This window comes from Cydia splendana, chromosome 27, assembly GCF_910591565.1.
Source record: "Cydia splendana chromosome 27, ilCydSple1.2, whole genome shotgun sequence".
Lineage (NCBI taxonomy): Eukaryota > Metazoa > Arthropoda > Insecta > Lepidoptera > Tortricidae > Cydia > Cydia splendana.
In genome coordinates this window covers 8,978,954-9,004,291 of record NC_085986.1, presented here as the reverse complement: position 1 = coordinate 9,004,291, position 25,338 = coordinate 8,978,954, and the positions used below count along the sequence as shown (strand labels likewise).

The 25,338-nt window shown below is 40.3% G+C and overlaps 1 protein-coding gene across 1 annotated transcript in view; it reads right to left on the bottom strand.

Moving 5' to 3' along the window:
• Positions 1–7,221: 7,221 nt before the first annotated feature.
• Positions 7,222–25,338, bottom strand: part of LOC134803702 (serine/threonine-protein kinase par-1) — a 55,399-nt gene continuing 37,282 nt past the window's right edge. The window contains exons 16-26 of the mRNA XM_063776502.1: positions 24,130–24,191; positions 23,435–23,516; positions 20,200–20,278; positions 17,436–18,005; positions 15,842–15,948; positions 14,933–15,038; positions 13,853–13,938; positions 12,624–12,750; positions 11,009–11,111; positions 10,210–10,306; positions 7,222–8,432 (exon numbers count right to left, since the gene is read on the bottom strand). Of these exons, the coding sequence (XP_063632572.1) occupies positions 7,350–8,432; positions 10,210–10,306; positions 11,009–11,111; positions 12,624–12,750; positions 13,853–13,938; positions 14,933–15,038; positions 15,842–15,948; positions 17,436–18,005; positions 20,200–20,278; positions 23,435–23,516; positions 24,130–24,191 (2,502 nt within the window). The 3' untranslated portion in view covers positions 7,222–7,349. The remainder of the gene's footprint in view (positions 8,433–10,209; positions 10,307–11,008; positions 11,112–12,623; positions 12,751–13,852; positions 13,939–14,932; positions 15,039–15,841; positions 15,949–17,435; positions 18,006–20,199; positions 20,279–23,434; positions 23,517–24,129; positions 24,192–25,338) is intronic.

Genomic DNA, 25,338 nt, shown 5'->3' with positions numbered 1-25,338 from the left:
AAAGAATTTTGCTGTGACCCAGTTACACCTACAAACTCTTTAGAAAGATATAAGATTTTTTTTTAAATTTAGATGTAGTCATTACTGTTGTTTCCTTTTTCAGTGTGATTGGTAAAAAAATGTGCTAATAATGGATGTCGATAAATATCTAAACCGTCACGATTTTATGCTTGTATTAAATCATTGATGATAAATCTCACCTACAATCACTAATATCACTGGGGTCTTTTTTATCAATTCATTAAAATATAAAAATATTTTTCACCTCAGCAGCTCGAACAAGTGTACTTTGCTTCTTAAAAACAGTGAGCAAAATGGGATTTTGCTCACTGAGTCATTTTGTCTCACTCAGTGAGCAAAATCGCATTTTGCTCACTGATTGTGACTCACTCAGTGAGCAAAATGCGATTTTGCTCACTGAGTGAGACAAAATGACATTCAAGTGACCTTTATAGTCATTTCAACATGCGGGGTCTAATACAAGTTCGATATACTTGGGTTCTATTATCTCTGTCCCTCTAGGTATGTTCTCACTGCTTAGGGTGAAAAATTTTGTGTACTACACGAGATCAAAGTTATTTACATCTCGTGCGCTTTTGAATCCCTTACTACGCTCAAGATTCTAAATTATTATAGAATCTTTCGCTTGCACGGGACTCAAAATAAGCACTCGAAGAAATATCAAACTTTGATCTCTTGTTGTACAAATAACTATTGTACGGAACCACATTATGTGGCTTAGGCCTGAACTTATATAAGCAAGATATAAGTAGCCATTACAGATCAAATTTATCATTTACAAGTAGTCGTTTTCTACCTTTATGTATCTAACTCGGTTTATATAAGACATAAAAACTCAACTATAACGCTGTTGTCTTTTAAAAGAAAAATCAAAACCACTATACAACAGTTTTGTGATATAAAAGAGTCATTGTGACGTTTACAGCGATGAGATATAATAGGGATTTAAAAACTACTAAAGCGCTTTTCAACGCTATAAATATGTCCCAAAAACGCTACTATAGAGCAAAACAGTTCTACAATAGTGTTCACATGACTACTAAAGTATTATGTATTATAGCAGTGATCTCTAAAGCCACTATATCCTGAAATCGTTGTATAGCTGGGTTTTTGTCACTGTTAGAACACAAAACTATAGCGGCTAGCAGGGAACCTTAATAGCGCAAATTAGTTGCATAAAAGTGATTCCAAATACTATTATACAGTAATATTGCTCTATAGTGGTTATATTTGAACCTGTTATAGTACACGCCTATAACGGCTCTATAAAATGATGAAATAAACCTTTACATCAATTGCTTATAGAATATATTAGCTGTATAAGCCTATAGAGCAAAAAGGTGTTGCCAAGTGCTTTTATACGACAGGTGGTCACCTCTGAAACCTTAATACGACGTCTATACAAGCTTTTAGCGATAAAAACTAAAATTATAGGACTAAAATGTTACTTGGGTATAGACTAACCCATTAGGTAGGTATAAAAACTATTAGGGAACTAATTAAATTGTTTTATACACACGATTCGTATAGACAGGAGGGCTTGGTCACTTATTGTTTAGCATATGAAGTTAGTGCGTTAGTAGAAGTGCGCGAAGTAGTTGTGTGTTCACACAAACCGGCTAAATCTGTAACTTTATCAGATCTCAGAAAAATCAAAGCCCCTGAGCCCTGACTTTACTCACTCTACACCTCGGTTTAAAAACTATGGCTTGGTCGTTTCATAGATCTTCTATTGCATCATCGTGGACTAGTTTATGCTGAGATGATAACTTTTTTATCAGTAAAAGCTAACGAGTCTTGGCCGCTAATTTTATATGAATTGTTTTTGGTGGGTTTGTTTTTTATTTTCCTTATAGGAATATATTATTGTTTCATTTGTATTTATCCTATCCGCTACCTGTTAGCGCTAATGGTATGATATCACCAGTGCGCATGTTTCCAGGATAATATGGATCTGCTGACTACAATAACTGATTAATGTATTTGTCGCCCGGTTTTTCAAAATATCAAACTGAAAAGGAAAACATGTTGTTGCGCACTTGTGAAGAATATTAGGTAATAATATATAGTTATAATTTAACTGTTTATATTTGGAAAAATCGTCAGTTACTGGCGTAATTACTGAAAATGAATTTGATTGACCTATAAACAGAATTCATTTTAGTATAAGGTGGCTAGTTATTGAAGGCCACCCTTCAAGTTATTGACACCTTATACTAAAAATGAATTCTGTTTATAGGTGAATAGAGTTATTTTTAGTACAAGGTGGCCAGTAATTGACGATTTACCCTACTAGCTGTTGCCGCGGCTCTGCGTGCGAGGGATGTCTGTGTGACTTCCCTTGCAGGAAGCTGGTTAAAAAATAGAATATGTGCAGCCCTAACTGATAATCATTGAAATCGGGTTAGCAGTTTAGCCATGAAATTAACTATACAGATAGAAATGCAAGCGAAGCCGCGAGCTGAGCTAGTTCAAAATGAAACAACAACAAACATTTTGGAACTGGAATATTTATTAAAATATTATTTACAAGGTATTCAAAGTTTCATAACTACACTTATGGCAAACTATCGACCTAGTATCTAGGACAGTAAGGTACATTATTGCTTGGCCGGGGCGAAGACAATAAGTAGAAAAATGCACATTCTCATCTCGCCTCCGCGCGTACCTTGATCATATGTGGCTTTCCATCGGAGAAGGTTCCTTATGCTTCATGTGCAGTAAGGACCTTAATATCAGAATATCAGATAAAAAGGACCTTATTACACATGAAATATAAGGAACCTTCTGTGATGGAAAGCCACATATTATATAACTTATATAATACATACAATCAGAAACGCATCTACAGTTATTTACAAAGCATTTATTATTAAAATACCTAAATATTTATTTTAATAAACTATATTTGGAATAAATTATTTTACTTAAACATCATAATATACAGAGTGCATACTATATACATTGGTGAAGTGAACATAATTAATGTACACCTACGTATATTCAAAAACAAATCAAACAAAGCTATATTTTATTAATTCGATAGAATAATACGTAGGAAAGACTGGACATTCAATTGTGTAACAAAAATATTGTAATAAAATTATTACCAAACTGTTTAGACGACAACGGTTTAACTCACTTGAATTTTTAGTCGCTATTGGCGACATGTGCACGAAGCGCAGCCGCCGCGAGCACTCGAGCCTGAGGAAGGACCCCCGACGGGCACGAAACATGTCGCCAATAGCGACTAAAAATTCAAGCGAGTGAAACCGTTGTCGTCTAAACAGTTTAAAATATGTGTCACGAAAGTTTAATTTCGAAGTTTATTAAATGAATGTTACAAAATTGAATAAAAATACATTCTTTAACCTTTTGAACGCCAAACGGCGCATCCATTTGCCGTGCCACTGACACCACGGGGCCCGGGGGTAAAAAAAAAAGGTTTTATGAATAAATAATGCCAACCTAAAAGTGGGGTGTTTATCAGTAGATTTTGATCAAAAAACGATCGACGTCAAATGCCGTCTTTGGCGTGGTTGTCACGATTTTGCGTTGACGTCAATTGCCGTCTGTGGCGTTCAAAAGGTTAAGTTTTCGCTGTAGATTGGTGCACGTGTCAGTCGTGGTCTCAGTGCAATTTATATTACTCTAAAAATGTAAAGGATCCAGAGGCTACTTGTTTACTGTAAACTATTGTTCGTAAAAGGGGTCACCCATTTTACATCACACGAATTTCTAGGTTTTTTGACCCCTCATTGTCACACTTGGTCACATTTGGCAAACCCCTCCCCCCTGTTGTGACGTCACATTTATTCAACGAAATCGGCAAACCGAATTAAGTTGGTTGTACCTATTATTAATATTTTATCAAAATATTTCTAAAAAAATAAATATTAGTAATTTTATAACCTAAAACTGAAAAGAAAGAAAATTAAACGAAAAAAAAAATGATTAGCGTTCAGATTTTTTATTTATTTAATTGTACGGCGAATTAAATAATGTAGTAAATAAGTTAAAGTGGCGTCACAAAGTCTGTGACTCGCCCCTCCCCCTCCCCCCCTGACGTGTGATGGATGACCCCAAATTATAGTCACAAAAAAATTACAATATTACAAAGTGTTCTGAATTGAGAATAGTGACCGTCATAACGTTGTTTATTAAGACAAAACAGGAGCTGAGTTTTAAATATTTTAGGTAAATATACCCGTCTCGCTAACGGAAGCGGCACCTAAAAGTAGTGCGATAAGGACAAGGCGAAAAATCCTGCGTAAAAATCTCAAAAATCGAGGTTTCGTACTCCTCTGTTTCCTCCTCCAAAACTTAACCAAATTTGGAAATCTAAATGATTATGAAATTATCTGTGTCGGACCGTTTTGCTTTTTTGGCTAATTGATATCAGTTTTGAATGCCACGCCTCTCATTGCGGCATAGTCAATTAGGCCATTTTGGCCATTTTTGAAGGGCTCTAGCGCCTTAAAAAATAAAAATATCAAAAAAAGCAAAACGGTCCGACACAGATATTGACAATATTAATCTGTGTTGAAAAAATCATTGCTCTAGCTTCAAAAACCACGGAGGAAAACGAGGAGTACGTTTGTATGGAGAAATGACCACTCCCGTTGGCTCTTAACCATTAATGTTAATCGTTTTGTATGAGAAGTTTCGTAGTTCCTTATTGACGTAGATAAGTCCGCCAAGTGAGTTTGTTGCAAAGTGGTATTAAAGTTCAACTCTCCCCTAGATCGACTTTAATCCAGTCTCCCCTACTGACATGACAAGCGACACGACTAAGCTATAGTAAAACGTAAGATAAGGATGTTATTCCATCTATCCAATGTGTATTTGCATCTCACATTTTGCTCAATGAGAGAGAGAGACGCAATGCGCATTGTACAAAGAAATTGGACTGGTGGAATACCACCCTTATAGTCTGTATTTTTAGGTATTTAAATAAAAGTAAACAAACAATTTTACAATGTAAATTTTCAGGTAGTTATAACATTTATTGGTTAACCAACCAAGTACAAAACCGCCTGGATCTGTCACTGAACGGCCTGACTTTAAACTACATTATTTGATCGTGTAATGTTTTCATCTACCCTCAACTGGCTTAACGAGCCATTTGAGGGTAGATTTTGTTTACTTTCATTCAAATACCTAAAGATACAGAGTATAGGTACAATATTTGTTCACTTCGACGTTATTATGCTATCAAAAATGTTGGATAATGTCCGATGGCAGAATGCAACTTTTAAAGACCAGAGCAACGCATCGTAAATTAAAGTAAAACTGATATCGATTTCAAAGTTGATTTGATTGGCGTCACACCCCATGACTTTCACGAAAAAATAGTTATTTGTACAACAAGAGATCAAAGTTTGATATTTCTTCGAGTGCTTATTTTGAGTCCCGTGCAAGCGAAAGATTCTATAATAGATTCACGAGCGTAGCGAGTGAATCTAATTTAGAATCTTGAGCGTAGTAAGGGATTCAAAAGCGCACGAGATGTAAATAACTTTGATCTCGTGTAGTACACAAAATTTTTCACCCTAAGCAGTGAGAACATACCTAGAGGGACAGAGATAATAGAACCCAAGTATCGAACTTGTATTAGACCCCGCATGTTGAAATGACATTTGACTATAAAGGTCACTTGAATGTCATTTTGTCTCACTCAGTGAGCAAAATGCGATTTTGCTCGCTGAGTGAGACAAAATGACTCAGTGAACAAAATCGCATTTTGCTCACTGTTTTTAAGAAGCAAAGTACCCTTGTACGAGCTGCTGAGGTGAAAAATATTTTTCAAGAATCCTTAATCATATGTGATGTTTTCAACTATAAGGAAACATTGTAGGTTGTCGCTAAGTTGTAATTATTTACAATAAGCGTTACTCTTGCCTTTCCACAACACATCGTTTTCGTAAAAACTCTAATATAGCCTGTCAAGCCATTTCCGTCAGTAGAAAAAACGCGGCATATTAAAAAAATGTAGGCGCGAAGGCACAGTCAGCAGCAAAAGTTGCTAAGCGGGCGAGGTGTCCAAAATTACCTTGACACGCTCTTATACTCTTAACAATAACGTCGCGTCAAGATCATTTTGAACACCTGGCCCGCTTAGCAACTTCTGCCGCTGACTGTACCATAGAAAATTTTAATTTCGCGCCTTTTTCTACTGTCAAAGTTGTGTGACCGGCTATAGATATCAAATTGTTCGCAATGTAGGAATCAAATTCACTTGGAATGCAAAATATAGGAAATATCTTTTTACAAAGTTTAGGAATTTCGAGTCGAATAGTATTAATAGTTAATGTTGGAATCCCATTCGAGCGGGCGCCGCTCAAATACCTCAGGAGTCAGGACTCCTGGGGTAAGTCCATCATCAGATCAGCTCGATGGTACCCACTATATTGTATTTTCCCCCAACATACATATGTATGTGAAGTTTCAGCTTAATCGAATTTGGGAACTGGGTCTTGCTGGGTCAAGCTTGCAAGATTTGACCCCAACATATACAGAGTGGAAAAAAATTATGCGCCCTGGAGGCAAAGTGCCTTAAAACCTTAAATTAGCTCATTTTACTTAAAGGAAACATTCTTTTATTTTTTTAAATAAACAAAACAGCATTAACAGATTTTTGAAGTGAAAACTTAGTTTAGCGGCGCTGTGCACTTTTTGTGATGGGGTAAAAATGTTAAACTCGCGACAGGTCACGTGACCGTAAGATTCGTAAGACGGACACGTGACCTGGTCGTAAAACTGTTACAATGTCATTGAGTTTTCACTTCTGCCGGCACTCCCGGAGTGCAACCCGTTGTTTTTTTTTAAATTAGCTTTTATGGCCTGGGAATCAGACCAACTAAAAATAAAAATAAAACTTGTGCTATTTTATTGCTCCAAGAAACATTAGGTCTTACACTCGTCTGTCGTACAAAATATCCATAAAATCTAATAATTAGAATTTTATAAATTTTTAGTCATTCGATTCCTGGACGGGGGAAGTTAATTAAAAAAAATCTTCGAATGCAGATTTGGTAATTTTTAAAAATCAAAGCATGTTTCCTTTAATTGAGCTAACTTAAGGTTTTAAGGTACTTTCTCTTCAGGGCCCATTATTTTTGACGTGATAACGTCTTCTAAATCGATGAACACCGGTAGCATGCACGAAAAAGTGTTACGTTGTAGATCTCCATGGTAACGTTACGGCAATTTTTCAACAATGTTTTCTTATGACGTTATCACGCAAAATTATCGTCCGTAAACCGACTTTACAGACAGCCATATTTCTTTCCCACACTGTATACATTGCAAATTAAAAGCTTTGATGTTCAGACCGTGAGGCTGGTGATGAGCTGCTGGCACAGCTTGCCGTACTCCCGCTGGTCTCCGGAGATCCTCCTCATCTTAAGCCCCTTCTTCTCCATAGCCTTGTTCTCGCACAGCACCAGCTCTATCTGAATACCCCCAGAGTACTCCAGGTTCAAGCCCGTCAGAGTATCATCGGGGCTCTCCTGAGTCTCCACGAATATGTTCTGCGGCGGTACTCTGGAGTTTATCGCGTCTTTTAGTAACTCTACTATACTTTGTGAATCCAACTTAGAACATACCGTTGACAACATTACTTCATAAGATTCCTGTATACATGAGACTTTTTGAGGGCTTAATAATATAGGTATCTTTTCGTCCGGCCGACATATGTCTGTTAACCGTAAGTCCATAGTTGATTTCTGTAGTTTCTCTAACTCCTCGCCTTCGTCGCATTTCTCTAACCTATCCCTAGGGAAAAACTCCTCCTGTACATCTCCTAAAACACCCTGATTTGAAAAGGACGATCTGGGCGTTTCACCCTTTTCCGAAAAGCTGCCTCGGCCGAAGTCGCTCCGCTCTGAAAAGGATGATCGTCCGAAATCGCCGCGCTCCGAGAAGCTACCCCTGTCTGAGAACGAGAAAGATTCCCTGTGATCCGAGAAGCTTCCGCGATTCTCGCTAAAACCTGAGCTAATAGAGACTATATTTGAGTAAATTGACTGTATATTCTGCTCGCAATTTGGAGACGCGTTAGCAGAATCGTTGCTTAAAGAGTCATCGCTGAAACCTAAGCTCTTTTCACTGTTTCTTCTGCTCTTATCCTCGTCTTTTGGGCTCTGCATTTCCGTATCCTTCTCTTCAACAGCCTCAGTCTCCTGACTGACTTTTCTGCCGATGCCTTTAGTTATGGAGGGTTCTAGATCAGAAGGTTCAGATATGACGAACTGTGGGAGGGGGTATTTGGTGTTCTCCAAGCTGTCCATGCTGTCCTCCGAGGAGGAGGCGACGAGGGTGATCTCGGAGCCGAGACAGTCGGTCAGGCTGATCTGAGGGTGCGTGGAGACGTAGTGCTGGAACTGCTGCTGAAGGTTGCGGTTCATCTCCTGATAGATAGATAAAAACTTTATTCAACAACTTACATGCTCACTGACACGAATAATGGGGTTGGCAACTGTCAAAGTTTTGCATAGATGGTGATGGTGCCATCACAGCTTGCCCCCTATCTTTTATTTCTCCAAGCCATAAAATTAAAAAAAGAAATCAAGAATTTGACACAATTCTAGGGATTGACAGGGCAAGCTATGCTGGCGCCATCTGTAATATATTTCGACCGGCCAACCCCATTGAGAAGAGAAAAAGAAAGTTATTTAGTATGTTACTTTTTACATACAAAATAACTGACGTCTCGCGTCGAATGATGGTCCCTATGACAGTTCCTTCAAGTTTTTGTTTTTTTTTTGTTGGTCGTTTAAAAAAAACGGTTAACTGGAAGAGATCCCAGAAAGGGATACCTTCGCCTTTGTACAAATGATGTGTGTTTTTTTCCTGTTTTATGGTTATTTTTGAAAAGTGTTTTATTACTACTACTACTGGGATTATAGATTTAATAAATAAAAATTATAGATTTTTATCATATTTATTACTTAAATGTTACATTTCTAATTAAGGGGCTCCCCCACGCCAATGACCTTCGATCTGAATCCCTTAGTTTTCTAATGTTTTTTGTAGCTTATTATATTAACAGCAACGGCTTTAAGCAATATAGTATCCCATATTTACTTCAAAGTTCATTGTCTTCGAGATATTTGGCATCAAAGTTGAACAATTTTAGGCTATAAACTGGTTTTCTGACCATAACTTTTGTGTTAATTAGTTTAAAATTTAAACCCTGGACACGTTTATCGAGACGTCAAAGACGAACCCAAATATGTAGATTTCATATATGTAAGATCCTTCACTGCAAACTAGATCTATACGAAAAAAGTGTTCTTTTTAGACAATGTTTAAAAAATTTAAACTTGTCAAAAATCGATGAAAACCTCGGGTAGCCCCTTAAATTAATGTACTAAGCTTCCTTCTTACGTTACAACTATTCCATAAATGTACTCTCATAGGGACCATCACGTGATGCGAGAGGTATAAGTAATAAGGGTAATAACGATATAATTTTTTTTTGATATTTATAATTCGTGGCTTTCCAACAGATAAGGGTCCATATGCCTCATCTGCAATAAAAACCTTTCTATTAGAATTTCTGATAAAAACGTCTGTGGACGACGCACCTTTTTGGAATAAATTTACAATAAAATATAAGAATTCAAAAAATATAAAAAGTAAACATTCCAAAAAGGTACGTCGTCCACCACGTCCTTATTGCACTTGAAGCATAAGGACCCTTCTGTGATGGAAAGCCACGTTCAGTGGAGGGTTATGTGTTGTGGTGTGGACCTGTACCTGTGTGAAGCCGAGCTGCGAGCACCCGTTGTGGATCTCCTCCTGGATCATGTCGAGCGGCGAGCTGGGGTTCGAGGTCGGACTGTTGTTCAGCGTGAGTCATCCTTTATGTGTTGTGGTGTGGACGTACATAAGTGTGTACCTGTGTGAAGCCGAGCTGCGAGCACCCGTTGTGGATCTCCTCCTGGATCATGTCGAGCGGCGAGCTGGGGTTCGAGGTCGGACTGTTGTTCAGCGTGAGTCATCCTTTATGTGTTGTGGTGTGGACGTACATAAGTGTGTACCTGTGTGAAGCCGAGCTGCGAGCACCCGTTGTGGATCTCCTCCTGGATCATGTCGAGCGGCGAGCTGGGGTTCGAGGTCGGACTGTTGTTCAGCGTGAGTCATCCTTTATGTGTTGTGGTGTGGACGTACATAAGTGTGTACCTGTGTGAAGCCGAGCTGCGAGCACCCGTTGTGGATCTCCTCCTGGATCATGTCGAGCGGCGAGCTGGGGTTCGAGATCGGGCTATTGTTCAAGGACCTGACAAACAATACACACATTAGTACACACGTAACTAACAGAAATAGTATTTTTATACACTTTTATACATATGTTTTATGTTATAAGATGAATATATTAATCCATTAATATCGAAACAACTTGACGAGTGAGTGACAGAAACCGAAACTTAGATCGGACCCTATCGAAAATACAATCATGTAAGTTTCGGCGACGGCGGCGACAGCGAAATATTCTGGCCGAAATCCGAACCTTCGATCGGACATTACTAACCAAAGAGAATTTAAAATAGAGGCGGATTGTCAAAGTAAATATGTAATTACAGTGAATTTGCTGCCATCTTTCGACAGATGTTTAAAACTTTTAAAGATGGAACCATACCTTCGGCCTATAAATATTTATAGTATCGAGTAGATAGCCCCACTTTTTTTCATTTAACAAATTTAACACATATCAGTGAAAGAATAAGAATCAAAGTCAAATGGCCTTCTAAAAGTTTTAAACATCTGTCGAAAGATGGCAGTAAATTCACTGTGACTACATAAGTTACTTTGACAATAATTCTCTATACACTCTATTCTCTTTGCTACTAACTAACCTGTGGACGTGGTGCAGCGGATGCAGGCTGGGGTGCATGTGGCCGGTGTCCATGTCGGCGTTAGGTCTAGGGGGTCGCTTGAGGTCCCACATGGGGGGGGAGCCATCTGTGGAGGGGAGGTGTACCTGTGGACGTGGTGCAGCGGATGCAGGCTGGGGTGCATGTGGCCGGTGTCCATGTCGGCGTTCTGCCGGAGGTCCAAGGGCGTCGCGTTCGCTTGAGGGGTCCCTGCGAACATGGGAACATATCAATATCAGCTGAACCTTTGTGACGTTTCTATGAAAATGGACCTTATAGTCGATGGCGCTTACGTCATTATTAACGATGCTCCGAACGCTCCATTATTAACGATATAAATACAATGTCGCGCGACGCTGTGCGGCGTAAGCGCCATCATCAATAAGGTCCATTTTCATAGATAATGCCCCATTTATTGGGATTAACTTGCGTCTTGGTTCTGGGTTTGATTTGTACTGAAAGCAACACCCATGTATACATACATTGCTGGAATCCTAACTTGTGTGTGTTTTTATTTATCTATCGTATATGATATGGCATTACAGTTACTGGTTTTAAATAAAATATTATTCTAGAGATTGAGGATTGCACTCTTCAGATACTCATAGTGCTGAGTGCATCGACTACGCTACAGCCGTGTGGCTCGGCCCAGGCGGAGTTTCGTAAAATAGGTTGAAACGCCAATTAAAGTGTTTATTTTTGTAAATAAAATAAGTCATTTATCAATTATTTATATGAAAATAAGTCATTTATAAATATTGTACGCTAACACAAACAATTTCTTACAAATTATCATAAGATTGTTCAATTATCATTGTCAATAAGTCCCTCCGGTCGATCCTCCGCATATTCTGGCCGAAGACTATAATAAATGAGGATTTGTGGAGTATGTGCCGACAACCTCCGATCGTCCAAGAAGTAGCGCTGCGGAAGTTGAGATGGATCGGTCATACCCTGCGAAGAGGAGATACGAACAACGCCAGTATCGCGTTCGAGTGGCGGCCTCAGGGCGGGAAGCGAGCCCGCAAACGCCCTGTGCACACCTGGAGGCGCAGCGTAGAGAACGAACTGACAGCCGTAGGACTGAGCTGGAACGATGCCAAGACGGTTGCTCAAGACAGGAAGGCGTGGAAGGATCTTGTGGAGGCCCTATGCACCTCCGGGGTGCCCTAGGACAGACAACAACAACAACATAAGATGCCTTGAGAACCGGGAATCCCGGTTCCGGCCATGCCCAGAACCGGGAAATAAAATCTTGGTGCCGGGACCGGTACTGCATACCCTACTCGATAGCCCTTTCACTGAGATTAGCGAGGTCTTCAATCCGTCAAGTAGGTACTTATGTGTGTTAACTCTGTTGATGGAGCCGGTGTGTGTGTGTGTGTGTGCGCGTGTGTGTTACCTCTAGTGATGGAGCCGGTTTGTGTGTGTGTGTGTGTGTGCGTGTGTGAGTTACCTCTAGTGATGGAGCCGGTGTGTGTGTTACCTCTAGTGATGGAGCCGGTTTGTGTGCGTGAGTGAGTGTGTGTGCGTTACTTCTAGTGATGTAGCCGCTGTGTGTGTGTGTTACCTCTAGTGATGGAGCCGGTTTGTGTGCGTGAGTGAGTGTGTGTGCGTTACTTCTAGTGATGTAGCCGCTGTGTGTGTGTGTTACCTCTAGTGATGTAGCCGCTGTGTGTGTGTGTTACCTCTAGTGATGTAGCCGCTGTGTGTGTGTGTTACCTCTAGTGATGGAGCCGGTGTGCAGATAGCTGAGCCCCTCGGTGATCTGCCGCAGCGGGGAGCCGGGGGGCGCGGGGGGCGTCGCGAACTCCCCGCCGTACTTCAACCCCAACTTTAGCGCTAAGTCCTGCGAAGTTCATTTATTTAAAAATTAGTTTATTTATAAATACGTAGCCATTTTGCTCTCACACAAGAAATAAAAACGGTAAAAAGACGGTAAAAGAGACGGCAAAAGGTCATATTTGGAATTTAATAATACCGGATTCATGTCGAATTCGGTCACTGTGCAGGTGACGCGTCTTTGGAACGGACTTCCTTTTAACATAAAAAATGCGCCAAATAAGTTCGCGTTCAAAAAATCCTTACGTGCTTTCTTTGCTAGCAGAATGAAAAATTCTTAGTGTATTATTAGCTTCATAATATGGTTTATATGTGTGTATTATATTTGTATACATAATATGTTATTTGCAATTTATTGATTGGTTTTGCTGTTGTAATTATAGCACCGCTCACAATCTCTCTGCTTAGCCTTAAGGTTGACTGGTAGAGAATGCCTTATGGCATTAAGTCCGCCTTTAGTACTATAAGGTTTTTCTTTTGTGCAATAAAGATTAAATAAATAAATAAATAGAATACGATTAATAAACTGAATTATAAAAGATAACCACTTTTTAGATCTTATTAGGGTGTATTCCACTTGTCCGATTTCTTGATCCAATGTGCATTGCGTCTCACTCTCTCATTAAGCAAAATGTGAGTATAATCGTCGAAACAAAAATCATTTTGGCGACACAAGTTTTAATGTTACATCACGCAGATATGCGATCACAATCATCAGTGTGCGGTCACATCACCTGTGTGAGGTCACATCACCTGTGTGAGGTCACATCACCTGTGTGAGGTCACAATCACCTCAGTGAGGTCACTTGCATGTGTTAGACATAATTTGTGTAAGGTAACAATCACTTGTGTGAGATCACATTACCTATGTGCGGTCACAATCTTGCATGAAATCACAATCATCTATGACAGGTGACATATCCCTAACTTATCCCCTGTGTGAAGTCACCTGTGTGAGGTCACATTACCTATGTGAGGTCACAATCATGTGTGAGGTCACAATCATCTATGAGAGGTGACATATCCCTGACTTATCCCCTGTGTGAAGTCACCTGTGTGAGATCACGTTACCTATGTGAGGTCAAAATCATGTGTGTGAGGTCACGCACCTGAGTGAGCAGCATGTGCGGCAGTTCAGGTTCAGGCAGCGAGGACAGCTCTAACGCCGGCGGGGAGGCGCCGTGGATCGGTGAGTCTGAAATATGCATGTAAAATTCATAATTTATTTTACAATAATCTAAGTTATACATACACGTAATGATTCCCGCGTCCAAAACCCCGCTTTTTTTAACGGGCTACCCCACGCCAATGACCTTTGATCTGAATCCCTTAGTTTTCTAATGTTTTTAGTAGCTTATTATATTTACGGCTTTAAGCAATATAGTATCCCATATTTACTTCAAAGTTCATTGTCTTCGAGATATTTAGCATCAAAGTTGAACAATTTTAGGCTAAAAAACTAGTTTTCTGGCCATAGCTTTTGTAAGATCCTTCACTGCAAACTAGATACGAAAAAAACTGTTTTTTTAGACAATGTTTAAAAAATTCTAAAAATAATAAGTACTTATTATTTTTTTTCAAAATCCGGTGGACAAAACCGGAGATAAAAGATTGAAAAACCGATAACCGTTTGTCTTATAATTCTATGTGTAGTGCAGAAAAAGGAGATACGATTCAAAACTTGTAAAAAATCGATGAAAACCTCGGGGAGCACCTTAATACCGTCGAAGGCGAATTAGCATACGACCCGCCTGGTAAGCAGTTACACGCAGGCTATGGACGCCTGCAACTCCAGGGGCGTTACATGACCGTTGTCGACTCTTTAAAAACCTGTACACTCATTTTTTGAGGGAACCCGTTTTATTCGTGAGCACAAACACAAAAAAGAAAATTATACAAGCAGAGAAATATAAAAAAGAAAGTGCCACGAAATGGTCTCACCTCAGCATGTGGCTGGCGACTTCCAGCGCTGATCTTCCGATGAGACCATCCGGAGTAACAATCACGACTGCTCACTGAACAACTTTTATTATGGGACCAATGCCGAAATCGCAAAAAAAATTGCCGCACATGCCAATTTTTATTTTTAACTTATTATTTTTTGTCTGTTGTGTGGCAATAAATGGTTTCTTATTCTAAATGGTTTGTAAGATAGATGAGATGGGTGGGAGAGAGGTAGCGGTACTGACTGGGCATGGAGGCGGCGGGCGTGTGCAGGCGCACGTCGTGCGGCGGCGCCGCGGCCGCGCCCGCCCCCCCCGCGCCCGCGCCCGCGCCGCGTCGCTCTAACCCGCGCTGGAACAAACATTGACAAATATAACACTAAACTCTCGCATTCGCATTCTGAGTTGCACCAGCTGTGGTCACGGAAAGACCATACCGCCACAGTGACCACAGCTGGTGCAACTCAGCTGAAACGTCGAAGTTTAAGGTAAAAACAATGAAATTATATCGCGGTAGACCCGTTTGTGTAATTTAATATGTAAACATTGAGAAATTTACAAATTAAGGTTTATTATTGGAGTTGCCCCGAATAGTAATTTTGGCCGAATACCGAATATTCGGCCCCTCTCTCGGCCGAAGCGCCGAATATTCGGCATGAAATGCGAACATTTTGACTCACAATTATTATGAAAACCAACAAAGCACAACGTTTACTAAGATATATTTTGCGCTCAGTAGCGCTCCGCGTGCTCGCGCTCGCACTACAAACAGACACACTGTTCTTACCTGTAGTTGCTGGTATTCTAGCCTCGCCGAGGCGAGGTCGTGCGCGGGTCGCGGTAGCGAGTAGCGCACCGTAGCGCTCCGTGTGCTCGCACTCGCACTACAGACAGACACACTGTTCTTACCTAAAGTTGCTGGTACTCTAGCCTCGCCGAGGCGAGGTCGTGCGCGGGTCGCGGTAGCGAGTAGCGCACAGTAGCGTTCCGTGTGCTCGCACTCGCACTACAGACAGACACACTGTTCTTACCTGAAGTTGCTGGTATTCTAGCCTCGCCGAGGCGAGGTCGTGCGCGGGTCGCGGTAGCGAGTAGCGCACAGTAGCGCTCCGTGTGCTCGCACTCGCACTACAGACAGGGATACACTGTTCTTACCTGAAGTTGCTGGTACTCTAGCCTCGCCGAGGCGAGGTCGTGCGCGACTCGAGGCGGGGAACACTCAGCGCGCCGCACCGGCGAGTAGCGCTCCGCGTGCTCGCGCGCTACAGACAGACACACATACATTGTTCAATGTGCTAAATACTTATAGTACCTAGAGGTAGAGGACTTAAGTTTTTTTTTCATTGTTTTGTAATATAATTTATGATAGATTCGCAATATTATAGTTAACGGGACTTTTTTTATACCACGTCAGTGGCAAACAAGCTTGATGGTAAGCAGTCACCATAGCCTAAAACTAACGACGCATATAAGCAAACCCTTATTTTCAATGAACTGCAATATTGAGAACGGGGTTTGGTCATAGACATTTTTTTTGTCCGTGTAAAGTGTTAAGATCAGTATCCCTGTACGGTTACCATCAGTTTCTCACTGACATAAACGCCGTCGAGAACGTAATTTACTTTCTATACATCCCGTTTGCACTAATATGCGAGTGCGAGCGAGATGTATAGAAAGTAAATTACGTTCTCGACGGCGTTTACGTCAGTGACAAACTGATGGTAACCGTACTGGTGTAAATTTAATTAGATGGTGTGGCGAGCGTTCGCGTTTGCGTTATGTCTATTTTTGTATGGATTTTGAGCAGCGCGCCAAGCGGGACGTTTTGGAAACTCAAAATCCCGTACAAAATGACACTTAACGCAAACGCGTACGTCACGTCACGTTATCGAATGAAATGTACACTAGGGGTACTGATTGGTTGCAGTATATTTGGTGAAATGATTCAGTGACCAAAAAAAGCATGTCATTTATAAAACAGTCAAGTGACAGTTAATTGTCTATATGTCACCATTAGTACTCTATATGTCACAAATAACCAGGCAATGTTTAACAACTGCTTCAAAAATCAAAAATGTAAAATCTAAAAAGTCATCTTATAATATATCCGAAAATATTTATTTCATGTTAAATTTTAACGAAATGGTACGATACTAAAAATATAATAAATAAATATCTTCGGATAAAAAGATTATTAAATATGAAACCAGTTGAAAAAAATTCGCCACGAAATAAACTAGTTTTAAGCAAAAAAAAAAAATTGTGATCTCTTACAAACGTGCACACACACTAATGCAAAAACACATTAAACACACACAAACATCTAACTACATGTGCCAAAACTGTGCTACATACTATTATAATTATTTTCTTTTCTCAACCTGAAAATTTTAAGAAAAACTTAATGCATTTATAACACTTCGGTGGTTAAATTCCCAAGACCCAAATAAATAAAAAAAAATTGCTACGAAGTCAAAATCTTAATTCTTATGTTTATGTATTTATATTCTGTAAAGTTATTTCGAAAAAATGGTAATTCCGATATAAGTCAAATTAATAACAAATATAACAACAGTGAAAACATCATTAAATAATCGTAAATTACATATCTAATTCTTTAAATTCAAGTAGATCTTCAAATTGTAGCAAATATGATTAACCAATAAGAAATTAGGCACATTTTAATTTTTAATTAAACTTCTATAAACTTTATACCGCCACCTTTCCCAAAACAGAAAATAATAATTACCCATATTCTCCTGTACAGTGGCTAACAGTTGTAACTTGACTCGCTGCGGGCCCGAATACTTCCTCTGCCTGTTATTGTGCGTCTGAGTGTACTGAGCGGGCGGAACCGGTACTTGGAAACCGGTATTATGCGTCTGAGTGTACTGAGCGGGCGAAACCGGTACTTGGAAACCGGTATTCGTTGTTTGATTCTGATACGCCGCTGGCGTCCCGCTGGTTATAGATCCCGGTACGAAATTATTGTAATTATAATTGGTTTCAAAACCGGTATTGATAGGCGTTCCAGTCATTATAGATCCTTGGTTTGTGTAATTTGAGAGTACGTTAGGCGTGTAGGGCGTTACGGCTTGAGTAGTGATGGGCGTGCCAGACATGATGGAACCGGTTTTCGGTACCGGTTCTATATTTGGTATGGGGTTGGGCGTGCCGGCGGTGATGGAGCCCAGTGTTGGGCTCTGCGAGGGTGGGCTCTGGTATCCACTAGGGTACTGGTATTGGTATCCGATGGACGGCGGGAGGTAGTTCCTTTTCATGCGCGCCTCCACTTCCATTACTAATTCTGGACTTATTACTAGAAGTGGGTTTAGCAAATTAATTTAAATAAATTTGTAGCCATGCAAATAAGTCGTCCATGAAATATTATAATTGTAAATACCAAGTTCTAATTACTAATCCGTCTAATGAATATATTTCTAATTAAAGTTTATAAGCAAATTTCTAATTTTTTTTATGTATCGCAGCCTTATGAGCTATGTTGCTTGAATAAAATATTAAATATATATAAAAAAAGGAATAAATTTAATTTAATATTATACGGACGACTCAAAAGTAAGTATCAGACTGAATTATCAAAAAGCAATAAATAATTAATTAATTATTTTTGGTTATTGGTTAAACGCGAGATTAGCAATATTCTTTTTTTAACTGTATCTAATTAGAAAAAGTAAAGATTTTAACTTGCACAATCTAATAAAAAAACTATTACTGCTAAACGCGATTTCATCAGTACAGTCAGCAACAGAAGTTGCTAAGCGGGCGAGGTGTTCACAATTACCTTGACACGCTCTCATACCCTTAACAATCAGGTCGCGTCAAGATAATTTTGAACACCTCGCCCGCTTAGCTACTTCTGCTGCTGACTGTGCTAAGTATATCAAATTAAACTAAATTCGGTCTGATAATATTAACCATCAAAACAGAATAATCATTCAAGAACTTTTATGATAAATATATTTAAAACTTATTTATAAACCGTGAACAGTCGAGTGTAAAAATATGGGTGCATACAACTTACTCAAAATATGTCCCATAGTTCTTAATTCGCTGACATAAGAGCTATGGGACATATTTTTGAGTATGATGAGTGCGCCCATATTTTTACACTAGACTGTACCATTTCTCTAACCAATTTGTTATGAGCATATTCTACATAATATATTCTGTATAAATAAAAACATTTATGTATGTGTTTGCTCTTAAACATATATGTATGTCACGGTATATTTACATTAAAAGTTCTTACATTCCAAAATCAGGACTCGGAACCGGTATTTTTTAAAAACCCCGAAATAGCCCAATATATTGAATTATTTCATGCTCTTTACGTAGGACTGAATCATGTATTTAGTTTGTATTATTTATCAACTTTGTATTATTAGATTGTCCCATTAAAAATGAACTAATAAAGCAAAGAACGAAAAAGAATGTAATAATACCGGTATTTTTGTATGGACCAAATACCGGTTTCCGACCCCTGTCCAAAATACTCAAAAACAGCAAAATAATCCAAGCAAGAACTACAAAAATACTGTCAAACTACAACACACATATAAACATCGACTATATAGCAGACATACGATGTATTACAATATCGAATTAAATGTATAGTCCGGCATCCAACGGCGTATTATGTATGTCGTGAGACTTTTTGTACATGAGAAGAAATAAACAATTCGTCGTTGTTGCCAAATTATTATTCACTAGCGACCCGCCCCGGCTTCGCACGGGTAAACTTAAATAAATTATACACCTAAACCTTCCTCAACAATCACTCTATTGATAGGTGAAAACCGCATGAAAATCCGTACAATGTTTTTGAGTTTATCGCGAACATACAAACACACAAACAGACAGACGCGGCGGGGGACTTTGTTTTATAAGGTGTAGTGGTTAGTACTATTTTATACTTTGAGTGTATTGTTTCATTATAAAAAAAAATTAAACAAGTTTTATTTAGTTTAATGCAAAATATAAGTATTAATTTTCAATCATTGTACCAATGAAGCAATACCAATAATATATTATTGCAAGTAATCATTTTAGAGACACACATATGTTATATCAGTACAAAAAAAAAAAAAGATAATAATTATAATATCATCATTAGTTCCAGAATACGAGCTTTCAAATTAAAAAAAAAAAATCTTGTACGATATGAGTAAACATACAGCTGTTGAGTAAAAATATGGCAAACCACTTCGATTTCATTATTTTTTTTAAACGTATCACGGGCGCTTCAAACGTCTAATTTCTTTGGACAAATTTTTAGAAAGTTTCCTTACTTTTTATTATATTTCTGGTTGCTCGCTAATATCCAGCGACCTCTACCAGAAAACCAATAATATCATCAAAATACCGAAACACAAAAATGTATCCAAAGAAATTAGAACTAACGCTCAGAAATTGACCCAAAAAATCTTGCGATGTATATACGTGGTCGGATGCTGGACTATCTGAAGCGGCTGTCAAACTGTCAACAGTCTTACCGGGAGGGCGCTCCGTCACCGTCAGCAGACCCGTCCTTCTGACGCGGATGTTGGCCGACGACGAGGGGGATGTAGCCGGCTGTGGGTTTACAAATTAAATGTAGACACATCCACAAACATCTCAGGATTCACTCCAGAACGGTACGGGCCCGGGCCTAGGCGTCCGACACTCCAGTTTTCTATAGAAAGCATCACGTGATCAGTGATCACCCATTGTAAATCACGTGGAACTGTAGGTTTTGTAAACGGTGGCTAAATACAAAGATCTCGATTATGGATTCACGCCAGAACGGTCCGGGCCCGTTGATAACCTCCTCCTATTTTGAAGTCGGTTCAAAATACGCGACCAACATTTTTTTGGTAATCGGACTTGTGTGTACATGCGCGACGTTAGGTTTAAGCATTTATTCTGGTTGACTTTAAAACAAACGAAATTCAATTCAATGAACTCAGTAGTTAGATCTAAATTAGCTTGTAATATAAATGTGTGTGTAATCTCACCATAGGTCCGGCGGCGGTGTTGGCCGCGTCCTCCGTGGTCGCCATCGTGTGCCGCTTACTGCTGCCGCGGTTCATCATATACCAGTTAGATGTAAATTAGCTTGTAATATAAATGTGTGTGTAATCTCACCATAGGTCCGGTGGCGGTGTTGGCCGCGTCCTCTGTGGTCGCCATCGTGTGCCGCTTACTGCTGCCGCGGTTCATCATATACCAGTTAGATGTAAATTAGCTTGTAATATAAATGTGTGTGTAATCTCACCATAGGTCCGGCGGCGGTGTTGTCCGCGTCCTCCGTGGTCGCCATCGTGTGCCGCTTACTGCTGCCGCGGTTCATCATATACCAGTTAGATGTAAATTAGCTTGTAATATAAATGTGTGTGTAATCTCACCATAGGTCCGGTGGCGGTGTTGTCCGCGTCCTCCGTGGTCGCCATCGTGTGCCGCTTACTGCTGCCGCGGTTCATCATATACCAGTTAGATGTGAATTAGCTTGTAATATAAATGTGTGTGTAATATCTCACCATAGGTCCGGCGGCGGTGTTGGCCGCGTTCTCCGTGGTCGCCATAGTGTGCCGCTTACTGCTGCCGCGGTTCATCGTATACCAGTTAGATGTAAAATAGCTTGTAATATAAATGTGTGTGTAATCTCACCATAGGTCCGGCGGCGGTGTTGGCCGCGTCCTCCGTGGTCGCCATCGTGTGCCGCTTACTGATGCCGCGGTTCATCATATACCAGTTAGATGTAAATTAGCTTGTAATATAAATGTGTGTGTAATCTCACCATAGGTCCGGTGGCGGTGTTGTCCGCGTCCTCCGTGGTCGCCATCGTGTGCCGCTTACTGCTGCCGCGGTTCATCATATACCAGTTAGATGTAAATTAGCTTGTAATATAAATGTGTGTGTAATCTCACCATAGGTCCGGTGGCGGTGTTGTCCGCGTCCTCCGTGGTCGCCATCGTGTGCCGCTTACTGCTGCCGCGGTTCATCATATACCAGTTAGATGTAAATTAGCTTGTAATATAAATGTGTGTGTAATCTCACCATAGGTCCGGCGGCGGTGTTGGCCGCGTCCTCCGTGGTCGCCATCGTGTGCCGCTTACTGCTGCCGCGGTTCATCATATACCAGTTAGATGTAAATTAGCTTGTAATATAAATGTGTGTGTAATCTCACCATAGGTCCGGTGGCGGTGTTGTCCGCGTCCTCCGTGGTCGCCATCGTGTGCCGCTTACTGCTGCCGCGGTTCATCATATACCAGTTAGATGTAAATTAGCTTGTAATATAAATGTGTGTGTAATCTCACCATAGGTCCGGCGGCGGTGTTGGCCGCGTCCTCCGTGGTCGCCATCGTGTGCCGCTTACTGCTGCCGCGGTTCATCATATACCAGTTAGATGTAAATTAGCTTGTAATATAAATGTGTGTGTAATCTCACCATAGGTCCGGTGGCGGTGTTGTCCGCGTCCTCCGTGGTCGCCATCGTGTGCCGCTTACTGCTGCCGCGGTTCATCATATACCAGTTAGATGTGAATTAGCTTGTAATATAAATGTGTGTGTAATATCTCACCATAGGTCCGGCGGCGGTGTTGGCCGCGTTCTCCGTGGTCGCCATAGTGTGCCGCTTACTGCTGCCGCGGTTCATCGTATACCAGTTAGATGTAAATTAGCTTGTAATATAAATGTGTGTGTAATCTCACCATAGGTCCGGCGGCGGTGTTGGCCGCGTCCTCCGTGGTCGCCATCGTGTGCCGCTTACTGATGCCGCGGTTCATCATATACCAGTTAGATGTAAATTAGCTTGTAATATAAATGTGTGTGTAATCTCACCATAGGTCCGGTGGCGGTATTGTCCGCGTCCTCCGTGGTCGCCATCGTGTGCCGCTTACTGCTGCCGCGGTTCATCATATACCAGTTAGATGTAAATTAGCTTGTAATATAAATGTGTGTGTAATCTCACCATAGGTCCGGTGGCGGTGTTGTCCGCGTCCTCCGTGGTCGCCATCGTGTGCCGCTTACTGCTGCCGCGGTTCATCATATACCAGTTAGATGTAAATTAGCTTGTAATATAAATGTGTGTGTAATCTCACCATAGGTCCGGCGGCGGTGTTGGCCGCGTCCTCCGTGGTCGCCATCGTGTGCCGCTTACTGCTGCCGCGGTTCATCATATACCAGTTAGATGTAAATTAGCTTGTAATATAAATGTGTGTGTAATCTCACCATAGGTCCGGTGGCGGTGTTGGCCGCGTCCTCCGTGGTCGCCATCGTGTGCCGCTTACTGCTGCCGCGGTTCATCATATACCAGTTAGATGTAAATTAGCTTGTAATATAAATGTGTGTGTAATCTCACCATAGGTCCGGCGGCGGTGTTGGCCGCGTCCTCCGTGGTCGCCATCGTGTGCCGCTTACTGCTGCCGCGGTTCATCATATACCAGTTAGATGTAAATTAGCTTGTAATATAAATGTGTGTGTAATCTCACCATAGGTCCGGCGGCGGTGTTGTCCGCGTCCTCCGTGGTCGCCATCGTGTGCCGCTTACTGCTGCCGCGGTTCATCATATACCAGTTAGATGTAAATTAGCTTGTAATATAAATGTGTGTGTAATCTCACCATAGGTCCGGTGGCGGTGTTGTCCGCGTCCTCCGTGGTCGCCATCGTGTGCCGCTTACTGCTGCCGCGGTTCATCATATACCAGTTAGATGTAAATTAGCTTGTAATATAAATGTGTGTGTAATCTCACCATAGGTCCGGCGGCGGTGTTGGCCGCGTCCTCCGTGGTCGCCATCGTGTGCCGCTTACTGCTGCCGCGGTTCATCATATACCTGCACATATAGCATAACATCATAGTAAATTAGCCTCATGCATGAAGTATATAGAGTTATACCAAAAAAGTCTGCAGCAATGTGGATAGCCCACGCAGTGCAAGTGTTAATTTAAACGTCAAACTTCTATGGAATTATGACGTATAAATAACAGTTGCACTGCGTGGGCTATCAAAATCGCTTCAGACTTTTTTTGGTCTAACTCTATTTGAACTAAATAGTTTTTATTCGGATGTTTGTTGCCGTTATATCACGTTACAAGTGCATTTCCGTTATTAAATTATCGTTTTATTGCTTAAAATAATAATTAAAAATTACAAAAATATGCCCGTGAAAAGCTACAGTTCGTATTTTTTTTGCATTAGAAAGAAGGTAAGCGATCTTAATATGTCTATTAATTGAAAATCGCTTTTTAAAATCAGAAACTATTACTTATGCAAAGAATGATAAACAATCGTATATGATTGATAATTGTTACATATTTGCCGTGACTTATTTTTTAAAAGTGTTTTTTCAATAAAAAGACACGTCAAGATTGTTCACCTTTTTTCTAATGCTAAAAAAAACGAACTATAGTAGTGGCAAAGGAGTTGATAACCATTTATGTCAGTACCTGCATATGTCTTCGGTTTGTTCGGTGTCTTCTTGCGGCGCGGGAGCTCCGCTGTCTGACACCTGCCAACAACAAACATAGGTATTATATTTCCAGGGCGGTAAAAAATTAAAATTAGTCAGGCTAGAATGGTCCGGGCCCGGGACGAGGCTTTCGACATTTTCTATGACAGGTGACCACGTGGTGCTTTCATAGAAAACTGAAGTGTCGGGTAGGGCATTGTAGCAAAGAGAATTTAGTATAGAGGCGGATTGTCAAAGTAATTTTTGTAGCCACAGTAAATTTACTGCCATCTTTTGACACATTATTAAAACTTTTAGAACGCCATTTCACTTTGATCACTGATATGTGTTAAATTTGTCTCACACTTCATCGTAATGTTAGATGTTTTTGAGGTGATCCGTTCGTTACTGCGATTATTGATGAAAATCTTATTGGAAATGATATTTTTCTATGGTTGATTTCAATACTTTGTGAGTTTCTTTAACAACAGTATACAACAACATTTTAAGTGATGATTATTGTGTAATTCCAGAGAAAAGTGTGATAATGTCTTCGCGAAGTGTTTGTTTACATTACATGATAGGACTAGTAAGGACTTCGAGCAACACCGGCTTCCGACACATCGGAAGGGAGGGGCCCAAGCGATATCTCACCGTACAAATCTTTCTGCCATTTTTCGCGGGGGGAAAGGTGCACACAGTCGCACTTCTCACACACTTACATACAGAATCCAATCTGTAATGACGACACAAATACATAGAAAATGACACACGTCAAAGACAAATCTTGCAAACCTCGATCTCTTTTTGTGTACGGACGAGTGACAAGTGTCACAACACGCACACTAACACATTTTCGTTGAAGTATGTTATTGTATTCTGAGAGATGAGAAGTCGGATTTGTCGCTCGACCGATCCGCAATTTGTACTGAGCGAGCAAAATCGATAAATCCAACAATTACATGAGACTAAAATATAATAATTGTGTTTGAATGTAATTAAACGTATGATATGTAAAAAAAATATTACATGTGAAATGTAACACTTTCTTTTTGTAAATTTGATGTCCCCGACCTCTTTTTATAACAAAAAACCGAGCAAACAGGTATTTTTGTGCAGCAGTGTTCACGCGCGCGTCTGGACTCGGTCTAGTGAAAAATCCAAGTGCAACTAGTTTTATTACCCGCGCTAGATTAGATTGACGCGC